General features: G+C 39.6%; 1 protein-coding gene across 4 annotated transcripts; it reads left to right on the forward strand.

Annotated features, from left to right (window-relative positions):
• The first annotated feature begins 1,216 nt into the window (after positions 1–1,216).
• Positions 1,217–21,905, forward strand: EBAG9 (estrogen receptor binding site associated antigen 9). 4 transcript variants are annotated; one of them, XM_068158654.1, is made up of 8 exons: positions 1,217–1,391; positions 7,138–7,311; positions 8,201–8,298; positions 11,195–11,273; positions 11,484–11,642; positions 13,594–13,701; positions 15,164–15,255; positions 21,349–21,905. In XM_068158654.1, the coding sequence occupies exons 3-8, from the start codon at positions 8,216–8,218 to the stop codon at positions 21,467–21,469; spliced, it is 642 nt and encodes a 213-aa protein (XP_068014755.1). In that variant the 5' UTR covers positions 1,217–1,391; positions 7,138–7,311; positions 8,201–8,215; the 3' UTR covers positions 21,470–21,905. The 4 variants fall into 4 exon arrangements, with proteins under 4 accessions (XP_068014755.1, XP_068014759.1, XP_068014756.1 ...); XM_068158658.1 differs by lacking the exon at positions 15,164–15,255; XM_068158655.1 differs by lacking the exon at positions 7,138–7,311.
• The last annotated feature ends 630 nt before the right edge of the window (positions 21,906–22,535 follow it).

The raw sequence follows: 22,535 nt of genomic DNA on the forward strand, positions 1-22,535 counted from the left end.
TTCATAAAGAATGGGGGGGAAAAGAGTACTTATTTTGCTTCCTCATTTCCATTCTTTGATTGCTATCTCTTATAGATTATATATATACATAGCAAAAGGAAGTTTGATTCTGTAGCCTCTTGGTTAGCTCACTCACTAACAGAGAAAACTGGGTTCTGGTACCTACTCCCAGAATCGATTCTGTATGTTAATGCATCAGCATTAAATACAGAAACACGCTAGGAAGGAGCTGATGCTGGTCACAAAAAGAACTGAGGATCATCTCCCCAGGAAATTTCTCAGCATCAATCACATATTAGCATCTCCAAGTTCTTCATAGCACTGAACAAACCAGAAACTCATTCAGTTTGAGGCAGGTATTCCTCTAGGCTTACTACAGGTTCTGCCCTCCCGAAGGTCCCATTGGCTGTCCAGGCTCCAATGTGAAGGTCAGTGCCTCACAGGTAGATGCTAAAGGAGACAGACCCCCACGATCATTCTGAGGAGAAGAATGAAAAGTGCCCAGTCCAGTAGAGAGTCAAACTCCTGCGGTCTGCTTTGAGGTCAGGAAGATCAATGCAGTCACTGCTGCTCTTTGGCCTCTTTTGGTGACTCAAATTGCTTTGAGTGTGCACCCTTTCACACGGTCAAATATGACTTTTTGGTGTATTATATGCTTCCTAGAAGTCAGGTGTTTTTGGTGTGTTTTTTTTTTTTTTTTTCAGATGAAGGGACTTTACAGCTTAGAAGTTGACTAGGCCTCCCTGTGAGGAATGACCACACTGTACCAGGCGGCCAGCCAGTGAACATGTATAAGCACTTTTAAAAGCATTTGGACGTACAGAGACACCCACTGCCAGCTGAGACTCTACTCGCTCAGAAGCTACTTCAGCGATTTTTCCTTTTTTAACAGCTTCCAAATTTACAGCTCATCATCTAGCTAAGCACACAGCAATACCTTTACAACCACATATTAAGCATCCTGACAACACTAAAGACCGTTGTTTTCTAATCACACTTTCCCGAAGTGACAAAGACCTGGCTCAAACCCTCCTCAGTGCTGTAGCGAGACCTCAGGAGGAGGGGAGGAGCTGCTACCGGCGGGCAGCTCGCCGCGCCTGTGCTACTGTGCCGAGCGTTGGCAGCCGTTGGCCCACGAGCCCAGGGCGGGAGCCGCAGGCACAGAGGCGAACGCCGATTGGTGACGCGAGGGGAAGGAGCGCGGCCGGAAGGGGCGGGCCCGTCTCCCGGGTGACAGGAGGCCGAGATGGCGGCGCGGGAGGCAGCGGCGCAGCGGTGCGCGCCCGGCTTTGAATGAGGGGCGGCCGGCGAGGGCGGAGGCTGCGGGAGCGGCCGCTTCGGCTCCTGGCGCCCCGTGCTTTCTCTAAAGCCCCCCGCAATCCTTGGGGCAGGTGAGCGGGGAGGGCTGTTTCCTTCGCTGCTGGGTGCCCACTTCCGCCTCGGCGCGGCTAGGTAGGGATCTTAGCCTTGGCGCCTTCCCGCCGGGAGGGAGGCCCTCGCGGTTCTCCCTTACTGACACCTGCCCCGTGCCCCTCCGTGCCTGGGATGCCCCGGCCCTAGGGCTTTGTGGCCGCCGCCTCGCCCAGCGGCAGGCCGGCCTGGCTGCCCCGGGACAGAGAGGCGTCTCAGCGGGGCGGGTCCGGTTACCTTGTAGGGGGGAGGTGCGGGGAAAACCTCGCGCCCTGGGAAGAACGTGAAGTGACTGACGTGTAGACAGGCAGCGCTTGGGCAGCGGGGGAGCTGACACGTTGTGGAAAAGATGGGGAGGAGTGGGTGCGTCCCGTCAGAACTGGCGGGATTTAAGTTTTTTTGTGTTTTTTTTTGTAGAGATTCTATAGGACTAGACTGCGTGGGGTTACATAGTCTGAAATTTTTATTTGTTCTTGCTGAGCGACAAATTGCATGAATGTTACTGTGCAAGTTGCTTAGTACACCTTGGAAGATACAAGGATCTCTTCACAGGTCACAAAAAACTTAAGTGCTACTATCTGACTGTTGTGCAGCCTCTAATATCACTCGAGCCTCGACTGTTCTGTAGAACGGTGGGGCACTGTTTCATGGTCATGAATTCACAATGGAAGTGCCCCAGTTGTGCATCTAATGAAAATCAGTGCATCTTTCTGCTCTGTAGTCCTTATGAATACTCTGGAAACATGAAGGTGCCTGGTAGTGACTTCTTCAAGCCATCTTGCACACCATGTCTTGTCATGTGTCTTGTCTGTAAATAGTTTGTGATACTTGTTGAGACAGCATATGCCACAAGAAGATTCTGTTGTATTAACAGGGTGTGTTAATTTGTCATCTCTGTCTTTCTGTGTAGCTGCAGGTAACTTAAGTCCAGGATGACTAATAAGAACTGGAACAGAACTGGTGTTTCTTGAGCTCTGATTCTGTGTCCAGTGTTGAAAAGGGAGTTACATGAATACTAATTCACTATGTCAAAGACTTCTTGTAAATGTGAGCAAAGTAGCAATATCATGGGGTTGCATGACTTCATATTCTGTGTGCTGATTTTTAGAAGGCAGTGGCATATATAGGTAAGGGGTTGTCAAAGAATGATTGTGATCAGTCTATTTTAACTAACATTGATTTGAAAATTAGAACTTACTCAGATTCAGAACGTAAAGCTTCAAGAGCTCACATTAACAAGATTGGAACCATGTTCATTTTCCTGGAGAGGTAGGCATGAGAAGAGGGTATTACTATAGAATTTTTTATGTCTCCAGAAGTAGCATGTTTAAAAAAAAAAGTTGAAAGTTGTTTAGTTAGCCATGAGGTGTTGGGTGGCAGGTTGGACTTGATGATCTCTGAGGTCTTTTCCAACCTTATTAATTCTATGATTCTGTATATAAGTTAGGAATTACCAATGTGCACTGCTTTTTTACTGCCTCTAGTTAAGAGACAAACATACCTTCTTTGATTTTGATGTCTTGTGCAGCTCCTGGTAGTCTTGAAATCTCATCCTGAATGTGAGCGGTTTTCACTCACTCCCATAAATCATAGGCAAGAGTAGTCTTCACTCCCAGCTACCTCAAAGCTGCCCAGTTGGTGTGCTTGGGCTGTAAGTGACAGCATTACTGTTGAAACTATAGTACCCATTGCAGACATTCCCCAACCCACCTACCTACAGTGAGATGTCTTGAAATCTCCCCTTTGGATTCTGCTCCTTTAATGCCATGATATGCTTTCAGTGCTCATACCTGCTGTCATTTGATCTGTTTATCAAACTATTAAAATCATGGTCTTGTTTTTAGTTTGTGGTTTGGTTTTGGTTTTTTGTTGGTTTTTGTGTGTATTTATGTGTTTGTTTATTTTCTTTTTTCTTTTCTTTTTCCTTCTTCCTTCAGTGTTCCCAATATTATGTTTCTGTATGAAGTGATCAAAAAGAAAACAACCAACCAAAACCAATCATAAAATTCAACCAAGGAGAGGGGGCTAGAACCTCCTCATTAGGCTACAGAATCATAGTTGCTCTCTTTGAAATGCAGGAGATGTTGGGTCTTTCAGTACCAGACTGGTTGCTGTTCCTGAATCATTATGCTGCCTCGTTAAAATTAGAGAATGCTTTTGTACATCTTGTATATAATTAGGAGAAGGGGTTTTGTGCTTGAAAATAAGCAGATTTTTCAAGTACTCTCTACTATTCTTCATGAGATTCCACATACTATAAACTTGGGCATCTTTAGGTCGATGTGACCACTACTTTGGCAAAAGTTGTACACAATGAACTTTTAAGAAATCCTACTATTACCACTGAAACTTTGGACTGATCATAGAGTACTTGCTAGGGTTTTATCAGCTGCTCTAGTGAAAGCATACTGGTTCTATTTTGAAGATGGTATCTAAAGAAAACTACAAAGTACAGATCGTTTGGAATTGTAAAGGAACGGAGGAGGGCAGGATGGATGCTCTATGAGTGTTTTGACATCTTTTTCAGTGAAAGGAGATGAGTTTAGTCGGAGAAAACAAGTCTTTGAAGCAATTTTGGTGCCACAAAGTGACTTGACTTTAGAATTACGTCTGTCCCTTGAAATACTATTGAAGTAGTGCTTGTGCTATTACATATGAAATGCTTTTTCAGATGACAGTGTGGTCGTTGTACGGCACTGGCCAGTGAGAGTCTTGCTTATTGCACCATAGTTTACTTACTCAAACAGACTGTGCATGCCATGGACAATTTGCTGGTTAGTGTCAGTGAAGTCAGTGGTGACAGGAGTTTTAACAAGGCCAGGGCTGCAAGCAATGTAAAATGTTTCAGTTCAATAAACTTCTCAACTTTCCCTCCTTTCACTGTATTTCTTTTATGGATCCATAATATGTTTTTGGAGATTAGTTACATCATTCTTCTGTCTTGACTCCAGTGTGTTTAACATTTTGCTGCTGCTGTGCTTAATCGTTTGTGTTCTCATCTTCCATGTGAGCAGCTGCTGCAGTTTTTTGCTAATAGCATGCAGTATGAGCCACACAACGTCAAACTCCATCTAAATGTGGTATCAGTTACAAAATTGTTGCATTGGCTGCTAGAATTAAATTAATTAGAATTCATGTCCTGATGCATTTGCTTATTTATATCTGCTGTAATGGAACCTGAAAGTTCAGTCAATAGTAAGTCTGATAAATGTAGTATTTTAGAAGCAATCTCACTATGTGAATGAAAGCTCTACCCCATTTTACAAACTGGAAGCTGAGGCGTGAGGTGTGGTATGCACAATGGTGTATCAGGCTGACAGACAGCTATGAGGTTTATTACTTCATTCTAGCCTGGTGTTTCACCTTTGCCTTCATCTGTTAAGAAATGTTTGATTATTCTAGAGCACCTCTACTTTATAGGATGTCACTGTGCCCTCCTGTGTTGTAGTTGGCTGCTGATTTAACTGTAGTTCCTTTGGGGGTTGAATATCAGGGAAAGTCTTAAGAGAAAGAAAAGGAGGAATGAGTGTCGTGGCCCTGCCCTTTAGTTTTACACAGCTCAGTATTTGTTCCTGTTCATGAGATAAAGAAAATACATAGGCTGTCTCCTTTTTTGTGCTTAATCCAGACAGTCAAGAAAAGAATGAACTCCTAAGTTTAGTGTAATGGTATTGGGTGAATTAGGTTTGTGGTGACTTCAGGAAACACTAAGGTTCCAGTGCATTTGTACTCATAAAAACTGCTTCAGAATATAAAATTAATTTATTTTCTCAAAGGTAAATAATAACTTTAAAACCCCCCAAACCTAATACGCCCCTTCCTCCCCTCAAAGGCACCAACAAAACTCAAAACCTTTAGCTAACCTTTCACTTTTCTTTATGGGTAGTGCTGTCCTTAGAGTGACAATACAAATTCTTCTAAGACTTTGGGGAGAATGCTTGTCTTGTCATAATCTTGAGGCAGTAAATGGTTCAAGATTCTGTTTTAAACAGCTTCTAGCATATTGCTAAAATTGATGCATATATAAATGCTTCATGTCTTATATTAGCATTATAAAAACTAGGCACACTGATCAAACTACTTTTGAAAGACGGAGGTGTTGTTGCTGAAATTTGGGTAGTGCATCTGACTGTTGATAGTGTGCAGAGCTTAACCTTATTGGAAGACTACCATCAAAGTTCAGAAGGAGCAGGCAAAACAGCTGCCACAGTTGACATGGAATACAGCTGCAACACAATTAGGTTATGTGATTGTGTGTGTGTATCTCTCATAACTGCAATTCTTGCATGACACAAAGTGGAGAGGAACAAGTTATCTGATTGTTATGGGGAATGACAGTAGCTATTGAGCCCTGCCAAACAGGCGTAATGGTGATATTGGAAGTGTAGTCCCTCACATACAGGAATGTCCTATGAAAAATCAATTAACTTCTGGTGGCTAACTTGTCAGCAATGGAGTTCACAATCTTGCAAGCCAGACTTCTTGTGGATTCTAATTTTAGTTAACTTTATATTGGGAAGACAGTGTAACATACAATTTGATATGTAGGGAGAAGGAGAGAAGTTGAAAAACTGATGTTACACATGTATATGTACACCTACCTATATATGTACACCTAACTGATCCACTTGATTGTTGTTTTTATTGTAGTTCTGCATTTAGGTAGTAAACTTTCCCTTGAAATTTGGCACAAATGATACTGAGCCTGTGGAGGTTTTCGAATTGCTGTGATTTCCTAAACCAATGTTTTGAATCAGTACTTTGTGGTTTAATTTATGATCTCACTGGAGTGTGTCAGTTAGGCAGGCTAAACAGTGGGGAAAATGGCTTTACTCTTTTTAACATTGAGTACTTTCCTGTGCATTCCCTCCTGTCCCCCAGGTTTCTGCAAGAGTGAATTCTGATAGAGGGGTGGAGTGAGCTTCTAAACAAGCTTACTTTCAGAGTGGTCTTACCTTTATTCTTATTTCAGTAGACCACTTGCTCTTGATGCCTCAAATCCCAGGTTGCCTCTTTTAAAAGTAACAATTTCTTTTGCCAATTCAGAATTAGTTTGCACTAAATTCAATCTTTAGAACAGAGAACTGTATTTAGTTCTTACCCACAGTTTGTTTTTCCCCCCACTAACTTCCAATGTTTGTGAATCTTTCAAATTCTTGATGGATGCATTTTCTTGTTACTTAAATATTTTCAGAATTGCTTATTTCAAAAGGTCAGAAAGTTCTCAGGCACAATATGAAATGGTAGTCCTATCTTTAAAAGCTAAATGCATTGGACAGTGTCCGTGGTGTTCTTTGTGGGAAATTTGACTGTTTGCTATTCCTTTTAGAGGAGGAACCCAATTAATACTCTTGTATAAGGTTTTCTACATTATGTCTCCCATGAAATGAGATTAGTACAATGCTAGTGCTGAAGTAGAGGTGAATCATAGCCTATGAGGCCATTCTCCTGAGCTGCAGCTTAGTGGTGAGGCCTGTACTTTGATGGTTACCACTTGAGTTAAGCCTTCAGTTTTATAGTAAAGGGACCCGTTTGTTTAATAACCACTTTGTATTATTTTTCAGTAGCAGAAATTCCTGACCTGGGCTGTATGTGAGGCAGTATTTCTAGTACTATATTACTGCAGTGTTTAATAGTAGTTAGATGATCTAGCAAATGAGCACCAATAAAAAGTAAGCTCCATGAAGCTCACAAATCCCATTGTGTACTTTTTAATAAAATCCTCAGGGCAGTATTGGAGCAGCCTACCTAATGATCCACCTTCCTGACTCTTCCTAACTTAAAGCCTGGAATATAAAATGTGATTTAAATGCCATAGCATAATTGAAAACAAGCTGTTCTTCCATGGAATCCATGGCCTGAGGAAAATGTCACAGGTCTGCCTTCTCTTCTCACCAGGAGGTATGTTAAACTTGCAACAAAAAATGTTGTTTTAAGTGTAGATATATATAATTAAAAGCTGTTTTTGAAGCTTAGCCTCTTTTTCTTTACTCTGAAATGTTCATCTGTGGAAGAGAGAAAAGCAATTTTTGGATTACAGCAGATTATTCTAACTTGGTTTGCACCTCTTTGAGGAAATGTTCTGGAATAATGCAATACTTAAATTCTCTAGATTATCAAATTGACATTGAAGAATAGCTACCAAGATAAGTGGCTTCAGCCAAAGAGTAACTTTTCCTTGGCTGAGTTTGTTAGTACAATCCAGTCTGGCATAGGAGCATTGCTAGGTCTAGGGGTTGATTGATGCTATACTGCACACAGGATGAGCAGTCTCTCTTTGCTGATGATTTTTCAGGGACACTGGTTCTAAAATGAACAACGTTTGTTCTCACCATACATTGCCATCAAAATGGGACCTAAATTTAAATGTCTAGTTACAGGTTTTGTTTTAAAGTCTAAATTTATAATTTGTACGTACAAGATCTGCTGAAGCATGAGCTTCTTGCTGACAACTATTCAGTGAGCGTTCAGTGCTGTTATTAGTGCCTAAAACAGTTCAGCTGTACAGTCAATGCAGCTGATTACCCACAATTCTCTTTTTAAAAAGATCTTTAACTGACTTTATCTTTGATCTTTAAAAGCCCTATACATTAGGTACTTGTATTGTATACATGAGTGAAGTGCCCTGATAGTAGGTAGGTAGTATCTTTGGTCCAGATACCTCCTCTCTTATCTTGCATTAATACAGTTTCAGAGAATGCTCCTCGCTTATGAGCAAGTGAGGAAATTAAATTTCAGAACTGTGTAAAGCTGTATAATCCTCTACATTTGACTTTTTTTTCTTTTGCAGGAAGGGTTTCTCACCATGGCCATAACACAGTTTCGACTCTTTAAAATCTGTACTTGCCTGGCAGCAGTGCTTTCTTTCATTAAAAAGTTAATATGCAGGTAAACAAATCTTACTTAATTGGGTTACCTTTTTGGTTGGAATTGTGGGTTTGTGCACTCCTTTCCTTCTCCCAGCACCCACTCACAGCTTTTCCCTGTTCTGGTTTTACTAATTTCAAAACAATCAAGACAGATCAAAACTAAGTCAATTGCATTCTTTAACCTGGATGTTACTTCAGAATGCAAACCTCTGTAGTGTATTCACACTAGAATGCTGGAAGCATTCAAAAAAACCTCAGGAGTTATGGTTGTGTAATAGTAGAACTCAAGAGTGCAGCAAGAGATTATCTTTTTGGCTTTGTGCTGTCATGTCAATGCTGTTGCTTCTTGCCACTCTTGCAGAATGTTGTTTTGCATAAATAGCAATCTAGAGAAATGTATTCTGCTTTTGTGTATGATGACCACTGTTTTGCTAGTGAGGTTAAAGCATATACAGAATGTGGTAGAGAAAAAACAGCTGTTTATTTCTCAGTCACCTTTATTTATTTCAATAATAAGAGGAAGATCTCAACTGATTAATAAATTCACTACAGATACAGCTGCACTTTAAAAAGACATATTTTAATGCTGCATGCAACTATATATATGTATCTATGTATCTCAACCTTAGCACTGTGATTTGAACTCCAAACTTAAATTAAGAATACTTGCTGTTCAAGTTCCACAAAGTAAAAACACTGAGTTGATGATAGCTCCTATATTACCCATCTTCTATATATTCTATATGCCTTCTATATTATTAATCTCTTTAAGTGTTAAGATATCTTTTAGACACAGGTAATTGTTTGCTAGGTGTAACTAACAGTATGTTTCTCTGCTTCTCAACTTTTTAAATGAACTAAATCCTTGAAATGAGTAAGTGCTTGTGAGTAAAAAGTAGGAAAAACTTTTCTTCTGTGAAGAGCAAGTAGTTGAAAGAATGAAAATTCAAAGTCATTCACATAAGTCAGTGGATCAGATTAATTCAGTCTGTTAACTACAGATGTTTTTCCTGTCCAGTGTCAGCTGCAAAGCATAGCTTACAAAATTTTGTTTTCCTGTAATGCACCCCTGCATATGGGTATGCCTGATAACCAGCAAATGTGATCTAATTAAATGTGCATTTTAATTCAATGGATATGGGCTAGTAGTTAATATTTTATATAGTTTACACTAGCTTTCATTTAAACAAGTGCCTGCAGAGATCATGCATCTTTCTAGTCAGCATAAAACCTACCTGTGATATTAGTCATCCCCTTAGTTAAATTTTTGTTGATAAACAGCCTGCCTGAATCTGCTGTGTTCTAGGAAGTAAAAGATAAAGAGGTGAAACTTCATTCTCTTTAAAAGCTCTTGTTATCTTCTCTAGTGGAGAAGTCTGGGTGCTGCTAATTAGTGAGAAGATCAAAACCAAGATTTCTTGAGACATTTGATGTTCAGAACGGTGATCGATATCTGTAGTGATGCTTGTGAAGCAACTGTTCCTAAAAGCATGTTTTCCCCTGTGTAGGATAAGAAGTAGAGATATGTAGCCTTCCTCAGTGCTGCTCTGTATAGCATGTTCTTTTCCATGTTTTCTGACAAAAGCCATTTCCTCCCACCTTTACCCTTATCAGTGTAATTGTTTTGGCTAGGTGAATGTTGTAAGCCGCTTACTGGAGCCTTTCAGGTCATATATGAAATTGCAGAGGTGGTGGTTTAGACTGCTACTGCATATTGTACAGGTCTGAAGAAGGATGTTTCTTTTAGAGATACCAACTAAATCTAGTCAGATTTGTCTCTAATGTGTTTCAGGGAACAGTGTTTTTCCCTTCCTCTACCCCTAAACTGTGTTGCTTTTCAGCTTAAAGGACCAGTTTCTAAAGGAGCTAGAATTAATTATATAAAGCTCCAAAATTTGATGGTAGCATCTGAGCTTTCAGAAGGAAGAATCTACTGGACTTAAATTAGGAAAAAATACATCTAAACACCTACCAGCCTGCAGCAGAAATAGTTTTACAAGCAATTCAGCTATTCTGAGTTGATGATAGATCTATAATGGTAAAAGCAATGGAAACAAACACCATATTGCAGCTTCCCAATTTTACTCTCATCAGTAGTAATAAATAAAACTTTTCAAAGCTACATAAAGTCAATTGCATGACTGTCTTGCTATAGGAGCTCACAATCCTTAGGGGAAAATATGAGTGTGAGCCTGAAATTCATTTCCTGGTGTTATGAAGTTTTAAAATACAATGAATGCCAACTAAGTGTATTTTAGTTATTATTGTTATTTTTGTTATGAAACAAATAGCTAAGTGGTTTGTTTGCAGTGCATTAGTCATTGTTTTCAATTAAAAATAGTTGATTTAGTTGCTGAAATGCTTGCACTGAAACTATTCTTTTAAGTAGAAGTGTGTATTGAGCAGAAGCAACTGACTTGTCTAATCTTGTACTACCTCTGTTTAAACTTTGAGGGAAGAAGACCTTTAGAGAGACTTTCAAATCAAGCAGCAGACAGCTTGACCTCTAAGACAGGCAGAAAGATTTTTTTCAGTTTGCAGTAGAAATGATTATCTTACAAATGTAGATCCATCATGTTTGCTTCAATGAACACTGACAATCTAAAATCTTTAACTGACTATGCAAATAGTTGAGTTGATTTTGTCCATTCTCTTAAAGTTGCTTCTCTATTTCCAGTGCAGTTTGAAAAGTAAATGGCACTGTTGAAAGTCCCTTGAATGCTACTTTAAGCTCATGATAAAATTCCCTTTTTTTTTAGCAGATTTTTAATGGCAGTAGTTAATACTAAGTTTAAGCTCTTGATATTTTAGCCATGACTTTTTCAGTAGTGCTGTTCTCAGACTTCCTTTTTGTTTTTTTTAAACTTAGTGCTCATGTTTTCAGAGCTTGGAGGAATCCTACATTTTTCTTTCAGGTCTGGAAGAGGGCGAAAGTTAAGTGGAGACCAAATAACTTTGCCAACCACAGTGGATTACTCATCTGTTCCTAAACAGGTAATTGCTTAAGTAAGTGGTAGGTGACTTAACAGATAATCACTTATCAGAGTGATTATACCAGTCCTACAACAGGATTGGTATATATCTGAGAATCATACCATATAATTATATATGCTAGATAATATCAAGGATATATCTTAGCAAAATACAAAAGGACATTTTTTTGTTTGCAGATAATACTAACTTGTACCATATTGTTCTATTAAGCCTGAAGTAGAAGATTGGTCTTCATGGGATGAAGATGCACCTACCAGCGTGAAGATTGAAGGTGGCAATGGTAGTGTGGCTGCTCAGCAAAATCCTTTGGAACAAATGGAACCTGATTATTTCAAAGACATGACACCAACTATAAGAAAAACTCAAAAAGTAAGTATTGCACTTTCAGCTCTGTTTATGGAGTGTATGTAAATTAGGCAACTTATGGGAAGTGCTGCTGGTAAAATTAAACTGTCCCTGTTGACATGAAAATGATGCAGACGTGTAGTCTAACATGTCCAATTAAGAATACTGACTCATTGAGATCTAATATGATGCTAATTAATGTTTGTTTGTAACGTTGATATTATTAGAAACTTATGAATAATTTCATGGTCTGAAGGCTCTGGCACATATCATGTGAAGAACCCTTAAGTCACTTCAATACTGAAAGTGGAACCACTGCACTTGGATACTTGAGCTTATTATTCTGATGTGATAACCTTTCGTGTCCTGTGTTTTACTAGAGTTTGATGTAGCAACACTGTTGGTTCAGAAAAGAATGGTTACTTGTTACACAAAGTTGTACTGGGAAGGCTGGAATTGGAGGTCAATTATGTCAAAACAGTTTGTTCTTCAAATACCTGTTTTTACTGTGGAGACAAGACAGAAGGGCATATCCACAAGAGCATCAACACTGTAAATATTTAAACTAATGGTAATTGCAAGTTTTGGTTCTATGGAAGTCTTCCAGCTGAGTACTTAGAGGACTTTGAGACAACAGAAGGATCAAGTACTAGAACAGGTTACCAGAAAGGTTGTTCAGGCTTCATCTCTGTACATTTTCAAAGCCAAATGAATAAGCCCTGAGTACCTTCATCAGCCTCTGAGTTGACCATGCTTTGAGGAGGAGGTTGGATTACCTCTGAAGCCCCTTCCAACTGTGAATCTCCATGTGGTCCTGTGAACTGGATGTGATACTGGGGTCAGTTTATAATCATGATCTGCAGTATTCTGTGGACTAAATTCTTCTAAGAATTTTGATCTCCCCAAACCTGCAGAGCAGAGAAAGACTGGGGAGAGATAGATTTCTCCTTTATACCTAATGGCATTTTTGCCTGAAAGAAAGAGCTTCAGGTTCAGATCAAAACTTAAGTCCATGCTGTTTGAAAACTGTATACAGGATTCAGTTTCAGTATCTATCTAGGGATGAGTGCAAGCACTGTAAAGAACATTCCTGCTAACTTGACTTTATTACCTCTCTTAAATCTAATTTGCATTTGTATTTCCACCAAATCTGGGTTTAATATAAACCCTAAGATCTGAGGTGGAATGTACTCAGGTTATGACTCATATTTACAATGTTTAGAAATGGAGCTTCAGTCAAGTAACATAGTCTGTTGTTCCTAAGTAAGATGATCTAGTCCTGTTTCCTTTCTTGCATTGGTAGTAGTATTTGTGCAGCCAATGGAGCTCTGAACCTATCTCTTCTGGAAGCAGCAGAGACTTAAAGTAGGCTAGACCAAATGAGTGAATTCCTATCTTGAGATCAAGCCAAGAAAGGGATACATGATCTTGGCAACTATGTTATATTTGCTAATAAACCTTTTAGGATAAGTATGGGTTTTCAGCCAGATCAGTACAGGGCTTTACCAGTTGACATTATAGTGAATTACACTGCAACTATTGAAATACAAATTGTCTGCACATATGTGCTGTTGAAGATGTTAAGAGAGCTCATTCTAAAGCAGTATAGCTGTGCAAACAGCACAGTCCTCAAGAGCAGTGTCTTACAGTGACCCATTGTAGAAGCAGTATTTCTTCATGGAATATGTCACATAATTTATAGTACTGGGAGATGTGGTTATTTGATCTGTAATTCTTTGTGCCGTTCTCTGTCTTGGTCATAGGTTTCCATGTGATCTAAGAAAAAGCTAGTGGGAGAGGAAAGAGTTCTTCTGTCTTGCGTTTAGCTTCTCTTGTGTATCAGTTTGTGTGGCTTCCCAAATCCAAGCATATCCGAGACACAGTGCAGTGTTGTATAGCTATAATTCTGGTTTTGAAGGTATACCAAGGAATCTGTGCTTTGACTTACCACTTTTTGTTGCTTTCTTGTTTTCAGATAGTTATTAAAAAACGAGAGCCTTTAAATTTTGGGATTCCAGAGGGAAATGCAGGATTCTCTAGCAGATTAGCAGCTACCCAAGATATTCCTTTTATTCACCAGTCTGTAAGTATGCTTCAAGTATTGATCTTGTTTTTGACAGTTAAATCATAGAATCAGTAAGGATGGAAAAGACCTCAAATATCATCAAGTCCAACCTGTCACCCAAGACCACATGACTACAAAACCATGGCACCAAGTGCCACGTCCAGTCCCCTCTTGAACACCTCCAGGGATGGTGACTCCATCACCTCCCTGGGCAGTCTGTTCCAGCGGCTAACAACTCTCTCTGTGACGAACTTTCTCCTTACCTCAAGCCGAAACTTCCCCCGATGCAGCTTGAGACTGAGTCCTCTTGTTCTGGTACTGATTGCCTGGGAGAAGAGACCAACCCCCACCTGGCTACAACCTCCCTTCAGGTAGTTGTAGACAGCAGTAAGGTCTCCCCTGAGCCTCCTCTTCTCCAGGCTAAACAATCCCAGCTCTCTCAGCCTCTCCTTAGAGGGCTTGTGCTTGAGACCTCTCACCAGCCTCACTGTCATTCTCTGGACAAGGAGTAGTGTGCCTAAGAGCCCCATTGTAGGGAGCAAGAGAAATAGTTGTAGAATAATGTAAATTGTTTCAAACTTGAGTATTTGGTTCAAAGCAATGAAGTAGTTAATCCAATTTTAACTAATTTATTCTACTGAGAAAATTAACCAGATCAGTAATAGATGTAAAAATCTTCCACATGCTTATATCTTTGCAAGTCTTCTGAAACAAAGGGCAATACCTTTTCTGAATTCTACACAGTAAGTTCCTAGCAAAAGAGTAGTAGGCTTTTTTTATGTGATGGTTTGGGATTTCATGGGTTGGGTTTTTTCATGGATTGGGTTTGGGGTTTTTTTTGGTTACCTTTGCTTTAACCTGGTCTCCTTTTTAGCTTTCTGCTGCTTGCTTCCTTTCTGTAGGAATTGCCTTCTAACAGCTTCCTAATTTTTGCTCTTTAGTCTTTAAATTAGTGTAGTTAACCTAACAACCAAACTGTTTAGAAGGAAAAGCTGTCTCTCCTCTGTGTTTTTCGACAGTGCTGCTGCTTTGATTAACACAGTGCACAGAAGATTCTAGACAGAAAGTCATGGTCAGAATAGTCATACCACTTCCTTAGACCATCCATAATGAAAATTATTCAGGGAACTACTTTTAGTGAAGTAAAAGCAACACTCAAGTGGTACTGGACACACAAACACATGGATGTACATGTTGGTTTGTCCATGTAACTTCCAGAAATCTCTTGCAGCATCTGTTCATTTCATCTGTACTCCAGTCCCTGCTCTCCCTGCTCTCTTCTCTTCCCTTTCTAACCAACAACAGAATCAGGAAAACCTTCCAAAAAATAACTGGAAAAAGTCAGTACTGGGCAGGGGAAATGTGTAGCTGTGAAGCACTGTTATATCTCAAATATGTCTGGAAATCTGAAGCATCAAGGTTAAAAAAATGTTTTATCTATTTTCCCCATGTGCCTAGAGCTTCTTTTCTTTTATTTCAGCCTGAACTGGGAGACTTGGATACTTGGCAAGAAAATACTAATGCCTGGGAAGAAGAGGAAGATGCTGCCTGGCAGGCAGAAGAAGTTCTTAGGTAACTGAAAAGAATGTCAAACCATGTGAACTTTTTATATGTTAAAGAATGAAATACAGATTTGTTTGTTGTAACACCTTTCTTGTAAGTGCTAAGAATTGTTAAACAATTAAGACACATTATTTATATGCACCTAACCTCTATATAACTGGTACTTGGTAGAATGCGTCTTATACCTGATCAGTTTAATAGAGGAGATAAGGGAAATCTGAGAATCACTGGAGCACTGGGAAAAGAAACACTGCCTCTGCCCACCTCCCCAGTCCCAACAATTAGTTATGTGCAAATAACATGTTTCAATTTAAGTAAAATACCACTGGATGTCCTTAAAAAGGATCATAACCATGTGTTTTAAACTAAAAATAGTTCAGGAGAGACCACGATAAAAGGTGAATCCTGGGAGTGATCTGTGGTCTTCTGGCAAACTTTACTAAACTAGCTGATAAGGCTTGAGTGTAAAATCAGTGTCTTGCACAAAGTTAGTGTAGATACTTCGTCTTGTTGGTGAGGGGTTTGGAACACAAGCCCTGTGAGGAAAGACTGAGGGAGCTGGGATTGCTTAGCCTGGAGAAGAGGAGACTCAGGGGTGACCTTATTGCTCTCTACAACTACCTGAAGGGAGGTTGTAGACAGGTGGGTGTTGGTCTCTTCTCCCAGGCAGCCAGTACCAGAACAAGAAGACACAGTCTCAGGCTGCACCAGGGGAGGTTCAGGTTGGATGTTAGGAGGAAGTTCTATACAGAAAGAGTGATTGCCCATTGGAATGGGCTGCTTTGGGAGGTGGTGGAGTCGCCGTCATTGGAGGTGTTCAGGAGGAGACTTGATGGGGTGCTTGGTGCCATGGGTTAGTTGTTTAGGTGGGTTGGATTCGTTGACGGGTTGGACACGATGATCTTGAAGGTCTCTTCCAACCTGGTTTGGTTTTATTCTATTCTATTTCATTTGTGTTCTCTTTTTTCCTTTTGATAATGTAGGGAAGGAGTATGAAGGGTCAGGTCGAGGTTGAGTTTAAATTAATCACCCACAGTCATTTGAATTGTTAGTGATTTATGTTACCCTGCTTCATTTCAGCATTTATCAAACTTCTGATTGCTTTCTACATCATTAGATAGTCTGCCTCAGATGGCTGCAGCTTCCTAAACTGCTCTCATTCTCCTCACAAAAATCACAGGTATATGGTGGGACAGTAGTGGTAATATGAAATAAGGATGCAATGTATTCAGAAATCATGGAATGGTCTGGGTTGGATGGGACCTCTGAAGGTCATCTAGTCCAGTGCCCTCTGCAGTAAGCAGGGCCATCCTCAACTAGATCAGAACTTTGAAGCTTTAAAAGAAAAAAGGTGTATTTAAAAAAAAGGAGGATTCTAGTCAACTATTTGGAAGAAGAGACCTTTTCTTCCCCCCTAACTAGCACAATAAGAAGGAATTCACCAGCACACTTTTGATGCCTTAATGATAGAAAATGAAGTAAACCAATTCTCATTCTGTCAGTCTTGATCTTCAGGAGCTTAATGTGTGAGAATAGGGTTGTAATGCAAATATTTTTGCTGACTCAGTCAGGTACCTGTGTGTGTACATTCTGGTCAGCATCCACGGGTTGTGGTTTGGGTTTTGTTTGTTTGGATTTTGGTGTTGTTTCTGTTTGATTAGGCTTTTATGTTTGTTTTGTTGTTGTTGGTTGGTTGGATTTTTTGTGGGCCTTTTTTTTTTTTTTTTTGTACTTCAGTACTGAAACTGTTTCAACTCTTTCAGTAATGTAGCAGAGAAGTGCAAGCTGTGTGGTATGAATGATGTGCCTTTAGGCTGTTTTTGTTCCAGGGATAGTATCTTTTCCTGTAAAGAATATCAATAAGCTCAGCAACTGCTCTGAAGTGCAGTTTTCTGAGGCTTAATCTGTAATGTATCAGACAAAGAAAATAAAAGATGATGCACTTTTTAATGAGAAGTGAAACAATGGCTTTTGCTAACAGCATTTTACTTGACTTAGTCCTTACTCTATTCTATTACAGATGTTTTTAGGAGTATGAAAAAAAGAATGTTCAAGCTTTCCTAAGGGCTTATTTTATTGTAATTAGGCACTGAAAGCAATCTGGTGTGTACACATACCAGTTTATTTTTTGGTGTGTAAAATTTGTGTAATGGATATTTCCAGAGTGGTCCAAAGTATTTTATCTGCTAGGTTTTGAATACTTAGGGATATCTCCTATAAGGTGAAAGCAGAGGGATTTCTCCACAAACTGTTTCTGAAGTGTCATCTTTTTGGTTGAAGCTGTTCTAAAGGTTCCAGCCTGCCATATTTATTACTGCAAGGCTTCAGCTCAAGTAGTTAATTTTTCTTACAATTCCTCCCTGGCCTTACTAGGAAGTATCAAATTTTACTTGTTTTAAAAGGGGGGTGTGTGTGTGTCCAAAGAATTCAACTAAATAGAAGGAACAGGATCAGAACTGTCACTGTCTCTATTACATACCACTTGGCCAGCTATGAATGGCCATCTCAGTACGACTGATCATTGTGTACACTATATCCCAGATGTGTGAAGTAAAGTCTCTGTTTTATTTGTGACACATCAAATGACAGCATTTGTCTTTAATTGGGGAAAGTGCTGGCTGATTTTCAGCAAGATTGATAAGGAAAAACCTTTTGGATTTACAGTTGCTCTTGCAGTAGACATCTGTGGTATAGCTAACACTTGACATTTAATATAAAACTTAAGTACAGTACTTGACAGGCCTGGCTCTATTTTCAGCAGACTGTAGCAAAGTGACTTGGAGTCTCTTTCAATGCTACATCATGGTCTACAAAATGCTTTGAAGATTTTAGACTGCTAAATGGGGGACAGGGTCTCCCCCTTGCCCTCCAGAGTGTTAATGCTGACTGTACTCCAGCAGTTCTTACTGAAATTAAAATAAGTGTGCAGAAAAAGGATCTCCCTTATCTGTCTCTGCCTGGGTACCTGTTGGTGCTCAGTTAGGTTCTCAGGCTGGAATAATTTTTGTGTACTAATGGAGTGCTGACCAATTGTGCAGAATTGGTCAGGGCTGTGGCTTGCTAAGTAGCAGAGAGGACTGCATCCTGTGGCCTCTTGGGTGACTTAATGCATGTGTCTAACAGCTGAAATAAGCATGTATAGTAAGCCAAGAGTTTCCTGGAATCAAAGCTTGATGAAAGACAGTGCTGAGGAATAGGTTACTAGTGCCTGAGAAGTTCTGTGGTCTTACTTGTTTTTCACCCAGTTCTCAGCAGGTTCTCTCCTGGGATGCACTGAAATTTTCCAGGGGGTGATGAATTGGTACAGTGGATAATAAGCTGGATTTTCAGTTAATTGAAGTTAGTTAGAACTTGATTTCTTCTGCAAATTGTGGATAACTGGCCTTTTCAGACTTAGCAATACCAGTGATGTGCTTTTCCAGTGGGAACAGTTAAGTTAAGTGGTGGTGCATGTTTAGTTGTGAAGTGAAACCCAAATGATATGAAATCATTCTTATTATAGCTATTAACAAGGTATACACTAAATAAAAAACATACTGGAATAAGAATGTCTGCTAACAGACTTTGGATTATAATTCTTCTAATTTGTGTTCTTCTAAGCAATTCAATTCAGCTTTTTTGGGGGCATAACTTGTGTTAGGAATGCAAAGCAAGGTTGACATCAGGAAGTAATACTTTCCAAATTTAAACAACTTGTATCATTCCATCTGGACTCTGCTGAATTCCTTGTTCTGGAACCTAGAAAAGTGAGTCAGAGACAGCTTCAGTTCATCATAGGCTCTAACTTTATTGTGAAATGAAACCCTTTTGGATCTGAAAGGTAGCAGCTTTATGTGGAAAACATACAGGAAGTGTGGAATAGAGATCCATGTTTTGAATAATGGCCAAGTAAACAAGCAGTAGGAAGATAATCACCTTGTGCTCAGCTACTGTTGCCAGGAGGGGGTTGGTCTCTTCTCCCAGGCAACCAGCACCAGAACAAGAGGACACAGTTTCAGACTGCACCAGGGGAAGTTTAGGCTCGAGGTGAGGAGAAAGTTCTTCACAGAGAGAGTTGTTAGCTGTTGGAATGGGCTGCCCAGGGAGGTGGTGGAGTCACTGTCCCTGGAGGTGCTCGAGAGGGGATTGGCTGTGCCACTTGGTGCCATAGTTTAGTAGTCATGAGGTGTTGGGTGACAGGTTGGACTTGATGATCTTTGAGGTCTTTTCCAACACATTGATTCTGTGATTCTACTTGTTTATATTTTTTGGTGACCAATTTGTCTGAGGTGAAGTCCAATAAAATGACTTGGCCAGCAGAGGGCATGGAAACTACTTCTCTTGGCAGAAGAGTTCTGTGCCGGTTTTTTGTTTGGTTGGTGGTTGTTAGTTTTGTGGTGGAGTTTTGGGGGGGGTTGTTTGTTTGTTGTTGGTATTTTTTCTCTTTCCCTATGGGAGGGAAACATGGTCTGATAGGACTTTTCCTCATTTTAAATTGCAAATGAATAGCAGCATTGATTAACACCTCCTGTGGCTATTTGGAACTCTGCTTTTTAACACGTGGCTGGTGTGCATACTGCTTCCTTCTGCATAAGTTCAGAGGTGTGGGGAATATAATAAAATCTACTGTAAACAGGCAATTATTATTGCCCTGTATATGCTAGATTGACAGTAATGTCAACTGTCTGAATTTCTGGTGGAATAGTGGGTCACAATCTCAAAAGAAAACCCATCCTCAGAGCTCCCATTAACTTGGAATGTAGACGCTGATGTGAGTGACTAATTTCATTCTTCTGTGGCAGACAGCAGAGCAGCTTAATGTAGCATCGGAAAGCTTCTAGCCATTAATATTCAATCAAGGGAAACCATGAAGCTATTTAAATACAGTCCCTGTGTTTTCCAATAAAAAGATAATGTATAGTCTTTGTACCTCACACATTTGTAAGTTTTGTATACCCAGTTTGTCCATAGATGGAATCTTGTAGAGAAGTGTTTGACGCACTTAAGTAGGTGTGCACAGGTTACTTAGATACATTGAAAGTTAATGCCATACTGCCTTGCCTATTAACATTCTTTATTCTTTTACTAAGTAACTCTTTATTCTTACTGAATAGTTGTTACACTTCCTTTTCAAGTTAACTAAGCTAAATTTTTAAAGTCCTCTTGAAAGCAACTTAGATTTATTTATTACTTTCCATATCTAATTAACTGACTCCAAAGCAGAAGTGACTTCCTTAAGCCATTCTACTACTACAACACAGCAATGTGCCACCTGGAGTGTGAATGCAGGAGTATGGATCTAGTTGCTACCCTTGTGTCACTCAGTGAAGTTTTGTAGCTGCAGCTGGGCAGTAAAATGAGTGGATTTTTGTTGTGTGGGGTTCCTCCCCCCTCCCCCCTTTGCTCTAGTCAGTTATGTATCTGTTGAAATCTGAAGCCTATTTCTGTAGACAGCTAGTAGATGAGCTAGCAGATAGTGATGTCTGGGGTTTTATAGCAGTGATAAGAAATAATGCTAAAAGGATACACAACTGAAGAAGACTACATTATTTCCTTAAAGGCTACTGTTTATATATGTACTGAACAATAGAGTACAACACATCCTGAACATGTGAAAGAGGGTATTAGAGGTTATCATTTTGTCTGATCATGAGGAAGATGTTTGTAGTATTTGCTTTACAAAGAGGATAACTGCTGATGCCCCTGCTGAGGGAAAGGGAGGGACATAAGTCAGTGTTCTAGACAAGCTGAACTGTTTGGTCTGTATTTGAAAAGACAGCTAATGCTGCTACTCAAAAACATTAGGGAGATTTGTTCTTTTTTTGTAAATAGCTCTAGGCCTCAACTGTCCTACACTTTGATTCACTTACTCTGAGTCTTTGAGAATGGAATAGCTTTTAGGCTGTAAAATAACTGAATACTACTGCCTAAGACTACATGAATCTGAAAAAAGACTTCAGCACAGTACAAGAATAACTGTTCTGGGCTTAACTTCATTCAGTAGAATAAAGCTCTGTTTCTATTAGTTATATTAATCTGGTTTTTTTGATAGGAATTTAAGGTATGACCATGCTGGAAATTGGATTCCTGTTATTTAGCAATTCATGTTCTCTTTATTTACAGACAACAGAAGATGGCAGAAAGGGAAAAAAGAGCAGCAGAACAGCAACGAAAGAAAATGGAGAAAGAGGCCCAAAGGCTAATGAAAAAGGAACAAAACAAAATTGGTGTAAAACTGTCCTAACAGAAACCAGACATCAGTGGCAGTGACAGTGAAAATGAGAGTTTCATCTCAACAACATACATATTGGTATTAAGTATTTCTAGGACTTCAACACACTGCTTGGTTTCAGTGCATTCTTCAGGTCATCTCAGAAGCCAGGATTCCCCCCAGATATCTTGAACTACTAGTAGGTGGTTCTTAAAAGAGGAAAAAATCCACAGAAAATCATGCCTTGACGGAATGATGTTTCCTGCAATAGTTTTATTCCAGCACCCTTCTTTGCAGCAAAAGTGATTGAGCAAAGATGTTGATTGAAAAACACTCTAATGAACAGCTCAAGCCTAGAGAAAAGAATGTAAATACTCAGTGGTGGGAAATCTACTGTATTGTCTGTGCTTACCTGAAACATGTAATTAAACAGTTTTAAAGAACCCCTTGCTTCCTGCCTGATAAAGAATGTCTGCTTTTGTCTTTTTCTAAAGCTATTTATAAGTACTTGAGTTTTCCATAGGAGATCATCTTTGCCTGTGCAGAAGAAAATTACTTGTTATGGATGATCTGTAACTCTGAATGTACTTGTGGCAGAGTATACTACAGCAGAGCACAAGTTACAGCTGAATGCTAAAGTGGATTTCTTGTCACTGTCACTTGCAGCTTCCTGTGCTGCTGTGGCCATTTACGTGAGACCCTGCACTGGCTACCAGCAGTGTTATCCCTACACAAGAGTGGTGTATATTGCTGCTTTCTTACAAAGGCTGATGTCAACATAAGGCACTGATTTAATCACTTACTTGTATTGGTAAATTTGTGTTTCTGGCAGAAATACTTTTACTTCCTACAGTTGGGGGTGAGGGGGAAGTAAAGATCCTCATACCTCATACTTGTTGCATATAACTGGAAAAAAAAAGTCCTGTTAATTGAGCTAGTGTGAAAATTCTTAGTTAACATTCCATCTCAAATTCCATTTTTTTGGTACACTTACTGTGTGTATTTACATTGGAATTCCTCTGAAGGGGGTATGGTAAATATGGAGTGGAAGACAACACCACTTTAATGAAGAAGGAGAGTTTAATGTCTGTTGGAAAGG

This window comes from Melanerpes formicivorus, unplaced genomic scaffold, assembly GCF_026170545.1.
Source record: "Melanerpes formicivorus ecotype bairdi unplaced genomic scaffold, bMelFor1.0.p_v2 SCAF_40, whole genome shotgun sequence".
NCBI lineage: Eukaryota > Metazoa > Chordata > Aves > Piciformes > Picidae > Melanerpes > Melanerpes formicivorus.

What these genes read in the sequence shown, in the direction of transcription:
- EBAG9 (XM_068158654.1), top strand. Translation starts at nt 8,216, where the DNA reads ATGGCCATAACACAGTTTCGACTCTTTAAAATCTGTACTTGCCTGGCA. An exon ending in ACTCATCTGTTCCTAAACAG is followed by an intron (nt 11,274 to 11,483) that starts GTAATTGCTTAA and finishes TGTTCTATTAAG; the next exon opens with CCTGAAGTAGAAGATTGGTC. An exon ending in CAGGCAGAAGAAGTTCTTAG is followed by an intron (nt 15,256 to 21,348) that starts GTAACTGAAAAG and finishes CTTTATTTACAG; the next exon opens with ACAACAGAAGATGGCAGAAA.